Source organism: Trichoderma asperellum, chromosome 6 (genome assembly GCF_020647865.1).
Source record: "Trichoderma asperellum chromosome 6, complete sequence".
Lineage (NCBI taxonomy): Eukaryota > Fungi > Ascomycota > Sordariomycetes > Hypocreales > Hypocreaceae > Trichoderma > Trichoderma asperellum.
Window position 1 is genome coordinate 3,736,350 of NC_089420.1, and position 16,983 is coordinate 3,753,332.

At 48.9% G+C, this 16,983-nt stretch overlaps 3 protein-coding genes across 3 annotated transcripts; 2 read left to right on the top strand and 1 right to left on the bottom strand.

Annotated features, from left to right (window-relative positions):
* Positions 1-468: 468 nt before the first annotated feature.
* TrAFT101_010667 (uncharacterized protein) lies at positions 469-2,249 on the top strand (the record flags this gene model as incomplete). Its single annotated transcript, XM_024911106.2, has 2 exons — positions 469-1,049; positions 1,141-2,249. The coding sequence occupies one exon, from the start codon at positions 469-471 to the stop codon at positions 841-843; it is 375 nt and encodes a 124-aa protein (XP_024755495.1). The 3' UTR covers positions 844-1,049; positions 1,141-2,249.
* Positions 2,250-7,848: 5,599 nt separating this feature from the next.
* On the bottom strand, positions 7,849-8,100 carry TrAFT101_010668 (uncharacterized protein; the record flags this gene model as incomplete). The annotated part of the gene is made up of 2 exons (XM_066129032.1): positions 7,849-7,987; positions 8,045-8,100. The coding sequence occupies 2 exons, from the start codon at positions 8,098-8,100 to the stop codon at positions 7,849-7,851; spliced, it is 195 nt and encodes a 64-aa protein (XP_065985162.1).
* Positions 8,101-13,021: 4,921 nt separating this feature from the next.
* Positions 13,022-16,938, top strand: TrAFT101_010669 (uncharacterized protein). The gene is made up of 3 exons (XM_024902849.2): positions 13,022-13,526; positions 13,846-16,161; positions 16,240-16,938. Exons 1-3 carry the CDS (start codon positions 13,419-13,421, stop codon positions 16,441-16,443), a joined length of 2,628 nt encoding a protein of 875 aa, XP_024755496.1. The 5' UTR covers positions 13,022-13,418; the 3' UTR covers positions 16,444-16,938.
* Positions 16,939-16,983: the final 45 nt, after the last annotated feature.

The window sequence follows — 16,983 nt, forward strand, 5'->3', positions numbered from 1 at the left end:
TCCCAAAGTATCTCTTCCTGCATGCCAAGCAAGGCCTCTACCTGCTCGGACATGTCTGCGCAGACTCCGTAACAACCGCCAGAAATCCCGGGCTTCTGCTCCAATCGCTGGACTTAGCTGATGGGACCCGCGGCCTCCACCATCTACACGCCCCCCTCATCGAACATTTCCAGAAAGCTTCCAGAACTCTTCCCGTTTAGGGGAATCCGAGAGAGGACAAGGGGAGGACAGAGGGGGGAGCCCCTCAACTTATTGCTCAATGGGGAGACTGGGCAAGAGATTTTGGGACGCTGAGGGGTAAATCCAGCAGCAGTGACAGGGCTTGGCATCCTTACAGCTCACCAAAGTGCAGCTAAGATGCCATCGTCAATGCGTTCTCCGTCTACAAACAGGTGCCCAACGAGCTTAGAGCTGAAGAAAAAAGCCGTCATTCAACGAACCCCCCCCCCCCCCCCTGGGCAAGAGGGCATGCTTCGGTGCTGGCTCGCTGGTTACGGTGGTGCTGCCAAAAAGCCCTCTCCATTTTTGCTGTGGATTGTCCATGTCTCTGCCATGACTCTCTCCCGCGCCCCGGACCGCGATATCCGTCGTGAGAAAGGGGGGAGAAACTTTATATCTACTCCCCCGGAATATGGACTCGAGACAGACAGTGTCTCTCATCATCCAGTTTTTATCTCTCATTCTCATTTCATTTTCGGTAAAAGATCAAATGCATCTCCCTTGGGCCGCCTTTCGGTCGGAAATGACACCGCCAAAGAGGAAGAGCAGAAGGAGGATGAGGAGGAGGAGGCTGTGAGACACGTGGATTTGCTCATGCGGCTACCACATGAGTGTTGGTCATGACCCGCATGAATCCTACCGGCAAATTAGCATCTTGTAACCCAAAACAAATGAGGAAACAGCATGTTAGGGCGGGCAGAATAAGAAAAAAGCGTCTGTAGGATGCTAAGTCTTCGGCAGTAGTAGGTAATACATACTGCTCGTAAGAGAGGATGTATACAAACAGAGACCGCCAACTACATACAGCCTGCAGAGAGGCTTCTTGCTAGGTATGCGTGTACCCTACATCATCACTATTGCCCCATGCACTGTCTACAGAGTTGCTTCAAAGGTCGAAATGATGACTGATATTCCGTCAAGTGGACCTTGTTGGAAGCATCACGCAATATGCCACTTGCACTTACTCAGTGCGGCGGAGAAAAGCCTCCATGATCAAAAGATCCGTGCACGGAAAGATACATTTTCCTCGTCAGATTATGATGAGTCCGAGACGATGGTGCTGGACGCCGGAAGACAATCACATCGTTCTAGATGCGCCGAAAAATAAACGACGCGGCCGTCTGAAGGCCCGTTCATCACAATGCCTACACCGTAATTCATCAAACGGGCGTGGAGTTGTCCATTCCTTTTCTCGCTAGGCAGCAGCAATTTGGATTCCCCGAGCGTGTTGCTCTGGATGTTCGACCCATATGACAAACGCATCATCCTACAAGCAGCTTCTCTCCTGATTCTCTTCCGGCTAAGAAAACCTTTTTTTCCCTCTTTCTTGTCTCTAGTCTCCATCCAACGAAATTACAGCCACGACAACAGCATCGTCCCGGAACTTATTGTGACTAACCGGAGGCCATGCCGGGGTTGCCGGGGGCCCTGAAAATCGGGAGCCCAAAAGTCGGTGCTGCGTGCAGCCGTTCGAGATCCGGCGTGTGGACGGCACGGCGTCACCGGGACCCCGAATCAGCGACAGGATAATGACATGCCACGCGGGAATCTGGCATCGAAAAAAGGTTTTCGCTACTTGTGGGAGGGAAGCAAACGAGAAGAGGGCTAGAAACTCCCACGCCTTTTTCCGTGCGGGCTCTGTCGCTGGGCTAAAGTAAGCACTACAGCACTCATCGAATGACCCTGGCTTAACGGTCTGCTGTACATGGCATGCAGCGGTTTTTTTTTTTTTTTTTTTCATAAACAACGAGCGAGCTGCAGGGCTGGACCAACGCCCGTCAGCTTGGGCTAGGTGGGGGACCTTTAAGGTGACATGTTTTGCCCTTTCTGAAGGAGTTGCAGGGCAAGCTGCATATATGCTAGGCCTGTTTGGATGCAGAACGAAGAAATTTTTTCAATATTCCAACGCTTCGTCGGCACTTGAAGAGAGAGAGATTTGTAGACCCGAGTCGGGAGAGCATCTTGCATATCGGTATCGGGTATTTGCTACACAGCTCCGAGAATGAGAACGGCTGTTGGCAATGGGGGGGCATGAGATCACCAGCCGCAAGGGGGGAATGATGAGTTGGTGTTGACCACTCGTATTTCGTATACTGCAGTGCTGTCCACAGACAGAGTCGACGAGTAATAATGCTCGTTTTTATTATGCGGAAGTCGCATGATCCCTGTTTCAAGGCTGCGTGGCAAGACAATGCCATCTTCAGCCTCAAGTATACCTATACCACTTCTACAGTAACCGCAAGTTGTCTGTTCTTTTTTGAGTTCCTTGCGATGCCGTAATGCCTTTTTTCTATACGGCCCTTTTGCGGACCAGGCAATAAGGCGTGCGGCCGTCAATTTCTGCTTCCAGATTGCACGTTGTTCTTTTCTGGCACGCCTCCTGAAAATAAAGTCCGCCGTTTGAGCACCTCGTTCTCTGAACGAAAACGCGGGATGAAAGCAACAGCCAGATTGCCATTCGATGACGCAGTGACATGGGAAGCTTTTCTTGGCCCCAGCCCTTTAGGCATGGTCTAATTCTGTCTCTCAGTCTGCTTGCTAGCTGCCTTATTTGTACACCGTCATCCATATCTGGGGGTCTGGGCTTCGTAAACTTTTTGAGGCCCAAGAGCTGCCGCCACCTCCATGCCGCGTCCCTTTTTGGCCGCTTTTTGGGTCCTTTGGGGCTCTCGGAAGCCTTGCTAATTAGCACCACTGCTAGTCATGCCATTGCTACCTCCTGCTATGTGTGTCCTACAGAGCATGGAGCACTACTGCATCTTGTAAAGGGCGCTGGTGCCCTGGCTCATGCGTTTTCCTTTTTAGGCAAGTATACGCTGCATATTAGTAGCTTATAAGGCATTAATAATTATACATATGCCTATTGTAGTTCAACACGCCCTCAGCATCGGCAACTACCGTTACGACTACTACGAGAGGCCAATGGAGCGCCCGTACGAGGTTCCGCCCATATATTTGCTCTACAGAAGGCTACCGTCGCATTTCAGGCTTTGCTATACTCAGCTTATGGTGTTGCTGTTGCTCCCGAACGGCCACCCAAAGATCATTAGGAATCAACGAGCACATTACAGTACATATATTCTATTCCCGAGACAAGGCACTGCCGTATTATACCCGCGGATCTCTGCCGTAATGCCGGATATGGGGGTGACTCAGCTGCCCGCACTGCTTACTACAGCTGCTTAGTACAGCTCCTTTGGCTGCTGACTCGAGTTTGACTGTCTTCGGTGTAAACGGATGGATTCGTTTAATATGCAGGACAAGAATCCTTCCAGCTACTAATAGCGGCCATTGATAAACTCCGGAGTCGGACATGGAATACATCCTACTCCTTGTTGGGCATACATGTGCGCTGACTACATGTAAGTCGGATTATCTGGGAGCCCGGGGCAGCATCAAGTCAGCCTGATACCCAGTACTTCTCATCTCACTCCATCCAGCTCGTACCATACTCTGTGATTAGAAAGCAACATTACGTAGGCAATAGCTAGACAAAGGCCCAAAAGCGGAAAGCATGGCGGAAAGAGAGGAACCCGGGACGTTTTGCTGACAAGTGGCAAAAAGAGACACCACCCTCTCTTCTCTCACCCTCCGCAACAACGTATAAGCCATTAGCTCAGTACTGCCGTCTGTTGTACTCTCAATTAAGTACTGTACAGTAAGCTACCCGTCGTGGGTCGAGAAGTCTTCTAGAAGCCTGATGACATACAAACAAACACATGAGGAGACCACGCCTAAAATTGCCATAAACAGCAAATGGGCATCCGAAGCGTCCGCAAGTGGTAAACAAGCACGTTGAAGCATCACGCCATCTCATCATGGAACCCACCGTTATGTTTTCCCTTTTTATAACAAGATTTCTGCAACGTGTATAGTCATCCGTATAGTTTCCTGATTCAGCGAGCCGTTGGCTTGCCCCAGCTACAGAGAGCTCCTTTAGGCGGAGTTGCAGTTTCTCTTTTGAGACACAGTGTAAACAAAGATTCTCGGCTTCTGTTTCCCGTCTGGGTTCCGCAAGCCGACGTCCTCCACTCTTGCTGCGGATTTTTTATAAAAAAAAAAAGAAAACGATTAATTGAAATAAAATAATTAATCACAAAGAAGCTGGATAGGGCTGAAACGTCGGCGAACCATTGTCCTGTGACACGTCATGGCGAGGCGACAAGGCTGTGCTCTGCAACCCCCCCTATGTGTAGCAACATGCCTGGGCAATTTACTCCTCTTTGTTTCATTTTTAGTGTCCCGTCCTTCTTCGCTACTCAAACTAAAACAAGCCCATTGCTTGCTTTCTGGCCTGCCATGCACCATGACGGATTTTTCCGGGGCTGATTCGGCCGAGTGAACAAGCCCAGCCCGGAGCGATGGACCGATCTGGTCGAAGCCCCCGAGATGGCGTTTTGCAAAAGTCTCCATACGCCGTCGTCTCCAACGGTGCATACGTAAATCGTGTTTTCGTAGCCCGCGCTTTTTAGACTACTCTCTTTTGATGCTGACCATCTCCAACTCGACCGCAGGGCGTGCTGCGGGTTAGTTTTTGGTGGAGAGGGGGTGGCCCGTTGCGTATTTGTGTAGCATTCCCGTAGTTGGCACAAACCTCTTCTCTACTGTACGTGTGTGTGTGTCTGTGTGTGTATGTGTGTAATGGGCATTTCGAGAATGGGAATGCAATCACCCTAACCTGGTTTTGGGCAGGAGCGGACGCTATTACTGAGTGATTGTTAAGAGTGTGTGTTTGGGACGGAGAAGAGCGAAGAGGGGGCGTTTTGGAATGACATTTCGTGTTTGTGTAAGTGCCTCTCTCGACGGGATGGATCGATAGGCGTCTGACAAGCTGCTCTTCGATAAATGAACTCGTAAAAAAGACATCGAGGTCTTACAAAAGGTACAAAGTATGGAGTAGACGAGGCGGGAAGGAGACGGGAGGGCGTGTCCAAGACAATAAGTATTGGTGGTGTGACGTGTAATTATCCGCTATGTGGGAGAGAGTGGGAGACAGGAGTGGGAGAAGAAAGGACACCACGAGGTTATCCTTTGTTTACCCTGCTCACTACCCCGAATCTAACTCCTTGTAATGCTAGTTGGACGATTTCGGTGACCTGGGTGAAAGAAATGACATGCTAGGCTTTGCTTCCTTCTCTCTCTCTCGGGCCTTGGTCGAGCAAATGTCTCGGTGTTTACTTATCGCGCAATGTGTTGCCGGTTGAATCCTACTCTAACCCCCCCATGAGTAGGCATCATCTTTCCCAAAGCAGTTGAGACCATGGCTGTTGTGTCAAGGGCCACTGACAGAAGGATCGTATAGACAACGAATAGGGATACGCTCGAGGATAAGATAATGTAACTCCCGTAGAGAGCAGTAGTGTTGCATGCTTTGCATGAAAACCTTGTCCAAGTTCGTGCATCTGCAGGTCTATCTGCATGGAGCTGGGTGGGCTAATTACCCTCTCTTTCTTTTCTTTTCACGGCAACAATTCCCGACTAAACCATCTTCAACTGTTGGTGTTTCCCCCTTGATTTTCTCTCAAAATGCCTAAAACGTAGTCAGCGTAATATCAATACACCGACACGGAGCCATCTAATCACCGAAGGTTAAATTATAAATACACTGCGTGACGGATAGCCTGTTAGTTTACTTTCCGATTGTTTGCCGGCCGGTGTCCTAACGCCTGCCCATTTCCTCCGTGGGCTGTTTCTTGTTGGATGGGCTAGGTGAATGTGTGTATCAGTAATCGATATGCCAGGTGCGGAGGTTTGAACGCGTGAAAATGAATTTGTGCGTATGTCCAATAAGAAACCTGCACGCGTAAGATTTGTAGATGCTTTGTCATACTCTGTTGGTTGTACTTCGTATTTCGCGAGCAACACACAATGCCTTTAGCAGTTCTGCACCTTCATTTTGAAGAGTTCTATTTGTGTCACGTAAAAGAGACTATTGGTCGATAATGAGCTACTTATACTGGTATTCTACATTCTCTTATTGTTTTTATGATGCGGTATCGCGAATACTCTTGAATCTCGACGTTGGCTCTCTATATTTAATGGGGTTTGAACGAGCTATATTCACCAGATGTTGGCAATGGCCATAATGCTTATCATTACTGGCTTATATCTTATTATACACGATTTGGATTCATGTTACCATTCTCAAAGATAAATAGAGGTTAATCTTCGCATGCTTGCTGATTTTATTTATGAATTTCACTCTTTTGACGTACAATGTTTCGAGTCATATTCACCCGCCAAAGTATCACTGCTCTGTGACTAGCCTCTATATGATTACAACTCTGATATACTCTCCAACTGAGAAACCTTTCTGTCGGCTTCACAGTGTATTGCAGTAAAAAAGAGCTACCATTTTGGCCAATTATATATGGGTCAGAAAGCAATCTGTGGCCTTTAATCTGGTAAATTAATTTAACTCCATATTACTGGATCTTGAGAGAATGCGGGGACTTAAATTCAGGTTAAAAGAAGTGGGCCTATAAAAGATGTTCTATTTGCGATGTAATCAGGGTTGGTATTGAGTTATCTCAAGGATTTGGGGGTGCTTCTGCTTTTGCTGAAACGAACCTAATTCTAGAGCAACTATTCATTACAAAGGAGACAAAATAGAATGCCTAATGGTTGTTCAGAGTACACAATTAGTAGTTTTATTTCTTTTTGGTTGACTTTCAACGTAATTCTACAAGAGTACGTCCCTGGCGAAAAACCAATATGAACTTCATATAAATACTCGGGCGGATGAGACTCATTATCTTTATCGTTGAAATTAGGTTATATACGTATATAACTAATTAGGTATGTAACATGTAATATATATGCGACATGTTGTGGCATTGTAGTCCCTCCATACACCCAATTAACTTAATGCCGCTCTTGGTAATAGTAGAAAGCGGCCTGTTCAAGAAGCAAACAAATGTTTCGGTTTAGAAATTTTTTTTCTTTCAGTTCTTTACAAGGTTTCTTAATCATTTCTCTTCATCCCTTTGATGCTGCTACATGTGTTAAGTTGGTTGCTTGCATGAAAGAGTTAAAGAGACGAGCTACAAAACTAGTCCTGTCTGAGTTTGTCAAGTTTTACAAAGAGTACAATAAGATGACTGAATATGCATGAGAAAAGCTAGTTTATTACAAAAAAGATGTCAGTATATTTGTCATACACACATTTGGAGCATGCTCAACTGGCACTTTGACAAAAGTTGGTTTAACATGAACAAAATATAATATTCAGAAGCAAGGATTTTATAGCAGCTGAGAAGCAATTGATAGCATACGATATCTAATCTTTTATAAAATATCACATCAGTCTAGTTGATTCATGCCTAGTCATAGGGCATGACTTGTGCGCTGCACCACCACTGAGCACTCGCTCGCATAATATACAGACATGGTTCAACATCACCACACGTGAAAGAATCTATCGAGAAACGCCACCTAGCGTTTAAAAATTGTGACTATACAAGAGAGAGGAAGACCTTTGTCTCATTGCTGGAATCCCCTGCACTACGCTTTTCAGCGCACGAGACGCAACGTGACTCTGCTTCGACTAAATAAGGACACAAAATGTACACCTAGAAAATAAAATTAATTAGAAGGAGTCAAGAAAGCTACTGTCTACTTCTATCCCAATTACCAGAAGAAAACTATATAAACATTGTTATAAACATCGTTCTCGGTATCGCTTAAAGAGGAGTCGAAAATGGTAAAAAGCGCTCCAAGGAGTAAAGAAACGATGTCGGATATGCGAGCGATGGTATTGAACACCTCTCTAGATGGCAAAGCCTTAGCCCCAATTGTGAAATGCTAGGTAAGCATTGTAACATACATCGTAACACGGTTGGAAGGATTTTGTCGACCAGAAGCTGAGTATCTCCGGGGCATTCCGCCGACAGCCTTCTACCAAAGTAGAGAGATCTGGTTTGTAACTACATTTCCAATAGTGTAAACCAAGCTCTTTTATTGCCAGACTCATCAAAAATCAGCAGTCGCCGTCGGTTGACGAAATCTCTTGGAGTAGAGTAGATATGCACAGCCGTTGATAGCGAATCATCAATAACCTTCTTGGCGTGAACTTGGTCGACACTGGCGATGGAAGAATTTGAGGCTAGAACAAAATTAAGATGTGATTCAATTGGCATATCATCGAGCTGTTCTTATACTAGGTGAAGCGGAAGTTGAGTGCTTTGTGGAAGCGGTCGAGCTTTTGATCTGGTTGTATATGGAACTGAGACCCTTCTCAGCAAAAAGCAAGGTCCAGGTTGTTGGTGATGGAGTAGCTGCTGTAGATAGGCTGCATGTAAATGCTTTAATTAGAGGATATATCTGGAGCTGAGGACCTAGATGAAACCTACAAGCTGCTCTATCGGATTATATCCTAGACAAGTCTAAACGTTAGAAAGGGAGGTTAATGGCAGAGAATGTGTCTATATTATCTCTACTAGAGTAAAAAAAGGTTAAGAATGAAAAGAAGCTTTGCTTTGAACAACCATTGTTTTCTTTCTCTCCTCTCCTCTTCTTGCGTCCCCAAATGACGGCCAGCTACAGCTCTGGGCAACATGGTTATTACTTGCATGCCATCCTCGCTGGAGCCGTACTCTGACTGCGGACTGCGGCAGCACGAGGCACAAGTTCATGATATAGTAGAGGATACATTGTCACAAAACTATTTCTGCAAAGTACAAGCAAAGAATATAGGAACTGCCTGAAAAATGTGGCTATGAACCCAACAACAATTACCCGAACTAGGAGAGCCCCTCCTATTCCTGGCTCTGGGACATCGAAACTCGTCATGGTCTATGGCTATCGTATTCAAGGTAGAAACAAACATTATTCCCTGGGTAGATAATACATCTCAAGAATCTGCTTTACGTTACATGCCCAACGTGAAAATGAATCAACGATATACATTGCTTAGATGTCGTTGGGTGTACCACGACCTATATACCGATAGTATCTGGATGATCTGCGAATTCTCCTAGTTGGTAAATTTCGGCTCTCTATCTTGTATGGCAAGGCAATAACCGTCACTTGTATACCAAGCTCATAACAAAATATCTGACCAATCCGTTTTTTGAGTTTTCGGTAAAATAAGACCGTATGGGGTATTGCAAATTGATGAAATTGGCCTGCGAAAGAGAAAGGAGAAAAAAAAAAAAGGTCAGTTCTTGGATTGTCTGCGGCCATTTTGCTATAAAGGCAGTATAGATGGCAGTATAGATCTTACCGATATTGCCACATATATACTGACTATCGGGCTTTCAATCAACGGCATACGACAATCTCAGTTACTGTTGGTGTAAAATTGCTACTCATGATCTCTTCGACCTGTGTATCTTCGTTATTACGTGTCCAGTCATTCAAATAGTTGTTGTCTTGCCGCACGCATTCGTCGCAGATTAGATTTGGGAGCCGAAAGTATCTCATATTCATATGTTTATCGAGAGTCTGTCCATTGCTTCTGACGATTTGCTTGGAATCTCCTTTTGGAGTTTGCTGTTGGTTATTGTGAACTTATCACTGAAACGGATGTCGAACTAAGGCGTCGAATATGAAACGAAATCTATAGCCTGGCTTCATTCCTGATCATCATGAATGACGGTAGAACACGACTCGATCAGCAAGCGGGGATGCAGTGATTGCCACTGGTAAAAAGCTTATGATAGAGAGGAAGAAATAAAATACGAATTTTTAAGACGGGACTCATGCATACAAAGGTAGTGTTACGAGAAACACGCAAGTTCGGGAGTCAATGCCCACACACACCACGCCCACTCTCTCCTAATACCGAGCGTATAATGACTGAGTTGCTTATCTTTTAACTAAAACAAGTTGTCCAGATTACTTAAGAAAGTGACGGGCTTTTCTGTTGAGACGAACAATATCTCATGTAGACTGCAGGTTTACGCAACGACCAGTTGAAAGTATGAGGTATCTCGTAGCATGCTCAGGAGTAATTCATGCTTCAATGATGTAATTAAAAATATACACAGTCTTCAATTGTGGTGAGGCTGTAGTGAGCGTCCAGTTTGGATCACCGGTATTAATGATACTGCATACTGCATACTGCATACCGCTTAACCGCAGTCTGGTCTGCTAATGGAGGGAGTGCTGCAACTCTTGATCGCCACGACCAAGTTCGACCGCCATTCCAAGCGTTTGCGGCTCCTACCGTCTTTATACTCGTCTTGTTTCCAACTGGTGTTTGCACAGCCATTTCCCCTGTTTGGATATAAAACGGCTTTTGGCGCCACGTTGGCTGGCTTGGATGCAGCTGCTAGTGATAAGAGCTTTTATGGCTGAGAACCAAGAGCGCTGTGGCACTTTGCGAACGCGTCAGCAGGAAGAAATGCCAAGACGGAAGAACGGAGCCGAGAAGCTGGGGTTAGCTCTCTTTTTGCGTTTGTGTCACTCTCGTTGGCCCTTTGGGGTAGGACGAAAAGAGCCGGCCTATTGCGCCATGGCGGCACAGAACGTGGCGAGTCTCTGTATCAAGTACCAAGCCGCAACGCTTTTCATGTGAATGGCAGGCTTTGTGCCTGGTATGAGAGAGACTGCGCCGACAGTTGGACGAGGCGGTGACTGTCTCAGGCAGAGAAGAATGAATGCACAATGATGGGACGCTCGAGCGCATGCCCCGTGAGAGTGGCAGGAATGGAGGTGGCGCTACGATGCCGAGTCCCGCACGAGCGTAACCACGGCCGGGGACAGTTGATGGACCGTTGATGGCAGCAGCACAGTCGCTTCCTCACGCCAATCCGATCCCATGGGCCCGCGCTTGCGCCGTCACTGCCGAGTGCCAGAGATGGCTGCGGTAGCTGCTCGGGACCGCTAACAGATGGTTTTTTTTTCACGCTTGGCTAGGCTCGGATTTCCGACTTCCTGCTTTACAAGTTCGTTCTGCTCGATGCCAGCGATTGGCGATAGCACGATGTGGTCTGTGGCTGGTGTAGCGTAACTTGGGGAGACGGGGATACGAGAGATGCACGGGCGGCCTGAGGCAAGACAAGAAAATCAGCAATGCCGTCTTCCATGGAGCTGAAACAGCCGCATCTACCAAGTATCTTCGTGTCACTTTCAGCCGCTCACGACAAATGCGAACATCGTTGGCCGTTATTGTTATTCACGAGCTGTCGACTGATGGATGATTGCTGGCTCTTGCGCTGTCCTCGCGTGCCGTCCAAGCCGATCGCCAGCCATCTGGTGGGACCAGGACCACGAGCCTTGCTTCCTGATTGCCGTGAGCCGAGTAGCAGCTCCTAGCGCGTCCATCACGAGCAGAAATACGGAGAGAGGCTTCCAAACGAGCCGCTAGAAGCGTTGCTGCAATGGCGGTATTTGAGAGAGAATGCATACTGTACCCGTGCTAGTGGTCGGCAGTCGTACTTGATGGCAGCCGCAGAAATAGTTGTGTGTGCTTGCTCCGCAATATCGAGGCCTGGGGATTGGAGCTTGGATGATGGCCTGTTGCTCGTACAAACGATGACTGTGATGCTTGACAAGATGCTGCTGCTAGATGGAATAAACATGGATACATGCACATTTTTGCACCCGGTACCTTGATAGGACTGCTAGTATGTAGTAGCACTGTAGCAATGCTCTTTGAGACAGCAGAGTCAAGTGATGCAACGCCTCTGATGCCTTGCTAGCCGGTGGAGAGCTGGTCGTTTGAAAGAGAGACACGGCTGGCGATCCCGCCACTAAGAGATGGGGGCCCCAAGAGCCGATTTTGCCGCTGATGAGACGAGGAAGCAAAAAAGGAAGAGAGAAAAAAGAGAAAAAGAGTCGAGAGAGCTCGGAGCCCAACGCCGAAATTCTTGCGACTCGCAGATGCTGGAGCTGCTATGCACAATCTGCGCCCAGCCCGGCACAGGCTATCCGCGCAACTTGGGCCTCTTCCCACCTGATGAAACGGAGCTTTGGAAAATTGTCTTGTGTTGGCAGATGGAGAATGGAGATGGAATCGGCACGGCAGAGTTTTGAAACGGCTGTAGAGGCTCTTACCGCTTTGGTGCCTGTAGGTGCATGTAGATGCTGCTGGGGGTCCTAAGTGTAGCGAGAGGTACTAAGCAGGGGCAATACTGGGAACAGCTGCTGTCAATATATCAGAGCCGCCTGGCAGTGATTGTAGAGATCAATAACGCATGGCACCAGACTGGTATAAACCCCCGGTCTTATATAACATCCCAAAATTAGCTGCCAAGAGACTCTTGCGATGCTTCGAGCAGGTCCCTGCTTGGCGTGCCGGCTGCAGATGGTGCAAACGTACCTGTTACTGTCGCATTGAGGCGCAGTCAAGCTGCTACAGCAGCAGAATAGCATACTTGTACTAGGTATGGAGCATATGGATCTCAGGCTGGGTCTCTGTCCGGCAATTAAGAGGCTCTTGGCATTGCCGCTATTGCTTCGTCGCTACCACACCCACCTGGCGTTTCGGCCCCAGAAGAAGGTACCGTCCAAGTACCGCGACGTCTAGAACGCTTGCGCCAAGCGCTGCTAACCTCGTTCCGAGCGCTGCTCGCCTCCGCCAGCGACGGCGGGAATCTCCCACGCACCAAGCACCCGTATTGCAGTTGGCGGCGGTCGCCGCTACCTGCGGAGTACCTGGCATCTCCCGCCTTGCACCACATGCGCCTTGTACCTTTTTCTCGCTCTCCTCCGCCAGCCACTGCACGGACCCGCTTGGTGGACGAACGATAGCCGCTGGCCGACCGCGATAGCCCTGGAAAGTCCCTAAAAAAGCCCCGACAGCGAGTCCGCGGCCGCCGCAGAGCACCTCTGATCACTGAATCGGGGCCTAAAGAACCCCCCAGCATCCCCAAAGCCGCCATCCCGTCCCTGCGTCCAGCGGCCTACCCTTGGCGTCTTTTTGGATCCGATCTCTTCTTGCCCTTTTCTACCCTCCCGCCGCTTCTCTCCAACCTCGTTGCAGCCCAGCCCTGGCCCTCGAGTTGGCGCTTCTTCGTGCTTCTTCGCCCCTCGTGCCGTCCGCTGGCCTCGCTGGCCCTCCAACGCTCCTTTGCCTGCGAATTCGAGAGACCGGCGACCAGCGATCAGAGACGAGAGAGAGAGCGCGGGAAGTGTGTGTGTGTGTGTGCGAGAGAGAGAGAGAGAGAGCGCTCTCCGACGGCCTTTTTCGACCTGTCAATCTCGCTCTCCCCCAGTTCTCGCCAATCCGCCAGATCTCGCAACAAGCACTGGCCATGGCCGACGACGAAAAGGCCGTTCCCGCGAGTGGGGTGGCTGAGATGCCCTCGGCCAATTCGTCTCGCCCGTCCGTCGTCGACGATACCATCAAGGATGTCATTTCGGTAAGGAAGCCATAGCGAGAACAATCCAAATCCCACCTTCAAGTCACAGGCAACCGTTGCGCAAAGTAGCCGTGCGGCCATTGTCGAGTTTTGGGGAACTGGAAGACGCACAGGAAAGCAAGGGAGAAAGAATAAGAAAAGAAGCGGGCGATGGGCCAAGGACTTCCTGCTCCATCTCTGCCTCTTTTCTCACCTCAACATGCTTCCTTTCCACTACTCACTTCGCCTTCTCCCCTCCTCTCCAATTTCGACATCTTTAATTGCATTGCATCTCGGCGCTGACTCTTGGGGCCATCTTTGCCCATACCCCCATTCGCAGGAGCCCTTTTCCTATGACGAAGACGACCGCGATTACTACCCCACGCAAAACACCACCGAGCACGACCTCAATGTCACCGAAGATGATTTGCTCGAGGCACAGGAACTCGCCTCTCGGTATACGCTCGAAGAGGTCCGCGACATCATGGCCCGAGTCTTTCGCGTCCACGAAAAAGATCACAACTTCCCCTCCGTCATTATACACAAGATCAAGGCCTTTCTCGAGAATGAATCCGTATTTTCCAACCCCGAAAAGCATCAGCATTTGATCCAAGAGATGAAGCTGGAAGCCGCTCTCGTCACCAGCAACAGTCCATATGCAGAGGTCCGCGCTGTCGTTAGCAACAAGGACGACATCACCACACCGTGCTCAACTATCCGCAGCTGGGCCATTGGTCTAGCGTTCAGCTGTCTGCTGGCCTTCATCAACCAGCTGTTCGATATTCGCCAGCCCGCCATCCGGGTCATGGCCAACGTCGCCCAGCTGCTGTCCTATCCAGTGGGCAAGGCCTGCGAGAATTGGCTACCAGATGTCGGCTTCACCCTCTTTGGCACATATCACTCCCTTAACCCAGGGCCCTTTTCGAAAAAGGAACACATGCTCATTACCATCATGGCAAACGTGGCTTACAACACGCCCTACACCAACAACATCATCTGGGTGCAGTATCTGCCCCAGTATTTCAACCAGCCTTATGCGTCCCACGTCGCGTACCAACTACTTATTGCCCTGGCCACCAACTTTATTGGCTACGGCATGGCGGGCATCTGCCGACGATTCTTGGTCTATCCCTCGTACTGCGTGTGGCCGGCCTCTCTTGTCACCATTGCCCTCAACAAGGCCTTCCATAACGAAACCAATGCTCCCGTAGAGGGTCCCTTTGGAAAGAAATGGAAGGTGTCTCGTATCAAGTTCTTCTACATCATGTTCGGCGCCATGTTCGTATGGTTTTGGTTCCCCAATTACATCTTCACGGCCCTGTCCAGGTTCAACTGGATGTCATGGATTGCCCCTCACAACCGCGAGCTGAATGTCATCACCGGCATCAACCATGGCCTCGGCGTTAACCCATTCCCGACCTTTGACTGGAACGTTTTACTTTGGGACTCAGCCGACCCCCTTATGGTCCCTTTCTACAGCACGCTCAACCGCTTCTTTGGCGTCTTCATCTCCTTCTGGGTGGTCCTCGCCTTCTGGTACAGTAACGTCTACGATACCGGCTACCTCCCCATCAACAGCAATCGCGTATACGATCACTTTGGCAAGCTCTACAACATCAGCCGGGCCGTTGACGATCGAGGCCTGTTCCACGCTGCCGAGTACAAGGAATATTCGCCACCGTTCCTGAGTGCCGGCAACGTTGTCATCTACATGTTCTTTTTCGGCATCTACACGTCAACCTTGACATACGCTGTGCTCTACCACCGTCACGAGATTGTCATGGGCTTCAAGTCTCTCTTCGCCAGCTTCCGCAAGAAGAACCCGATCAAGGACGAGAGGGTCCTTGACGTCCATAACCGGCTGATGAAGGCGTACCCCGAAGTTCCGGAATGGTGGTATCTGATCTGTCTCCTAATCGCCATTGCTTTGGGTATCGCCGGTATCGCCGGGTGGGATACCAACACTTCTCCTGGAGTCGTCTTCTATGGCCTGGCGCTCTGCATCGTCTTTGTAATTCCCGTGGGCATCATCAAGGCCATGACGGGCATCGAAGTCACCCTCAATGTGCTGGCCGAATTCATTGGCGGCTCCTTTGTTGATGGCAATGCACTGGCTATGAATTATTTCAAGTCATTTGGCTATGTTACCTGCGCGCACGCCGTTTGGTTCTGCAACGATCTCAAGCTCGCCCACTACGTCAAGATCCCGCCCCGTCAGACCTTCATCGCCCAGATCATCGCCACCTTTATCAGCACCATCATTTGCACCGGCGTTCTCAACTTCCAAATGAAGAGCATCACTGGCGTTTGCACTCCCGATGCCCAGTTCAAGCTCACCTGCCCAGGCGTCAACACTTTTTTCACCGCATCCGTTCTGTGGGGAACCGTCGGGCCGCAAAAGGTCTTTGGCCAGAACGGCCAGTACACCGAGATTCTGGTTGGATTCCCCCTGGGCATCGTCGTCGTCGTCTTCTTCTGGGCGCTCGCGAAAAAGTTTCCCCAGTGGACTTGGACTCGACAAATTCACCCGGTGGCCATCATGTACGGCGGTATTGTTTGGGCGCCGTACAACATGTCGTATGTCTGGCCGTCTGTTCCCATTGCGTGGATTTCCTGGGTCTATCTTAAAACCCGCTTCGTATCTTTTTGGTCCAAGGTATGTGTCCCCTCCACAATTTCTGGGCTCTCCATGGGGGCCCTTTATTCAATTATAACACTAACTGTTTCTGTCTAGTACAACTTTGTTCTTTCGGCGGCTTGGTCTTGCGGCATTGCAATTTCTGGCATCATCATCTTCTTTGCCTTACAATACACCGACACCAAATTCAACTGGTGGGGCAACATGGCATCCGACATGGGCTGCGAGGGCAGGGCATGCACTCTGAAGCACCTTAAGCCGGGAGAGTACTTTGGGCCGCGCATTGGCACCTTTGACTAATAGTTGCGGTGTCGATTTTTGTTTGCTCCTCTCCTTAATTTTCTTATGGCCCTTGTTTTTTTTAATCTTTCCATCTATCTTGGTCTGAGTGTTAAGCTTAAACACCACTCGGCGCTGGAGTTATTTCATTGTGGAGTTATGGAAGGGCATCAGTCTGGCAGGAACTGCTATATGAGCATATTTGGTCTCTTTTCTTTTTATTACCTACACTTTTGTTTTTATGCTTTGTTTGATCTGCTGCCTTTGGGAAGGAAACCGGGACGAGTTATACCCTATGTTGTTGATCTGATAGGAACGATATGACCGAAATAAAGAGCAACGGCCTACCCTTGTTTAGGGAAAACGCGGCGTTTAGAGATTTGTATAAATGCGAACCGGAAGGCGCTAGAAATGGCCACGTACGGATGGGGGACATTTTGGTTAGTTTTAGCTATATGGAGACGGCCAATACATTAGAAATGGAAAAAAGAGTCTATTCAACAGCTCAGTGCTGGCAGTTTTTGTATAGTCTTTTGCGTGAAGCGCATGTTGTGTCGTCTA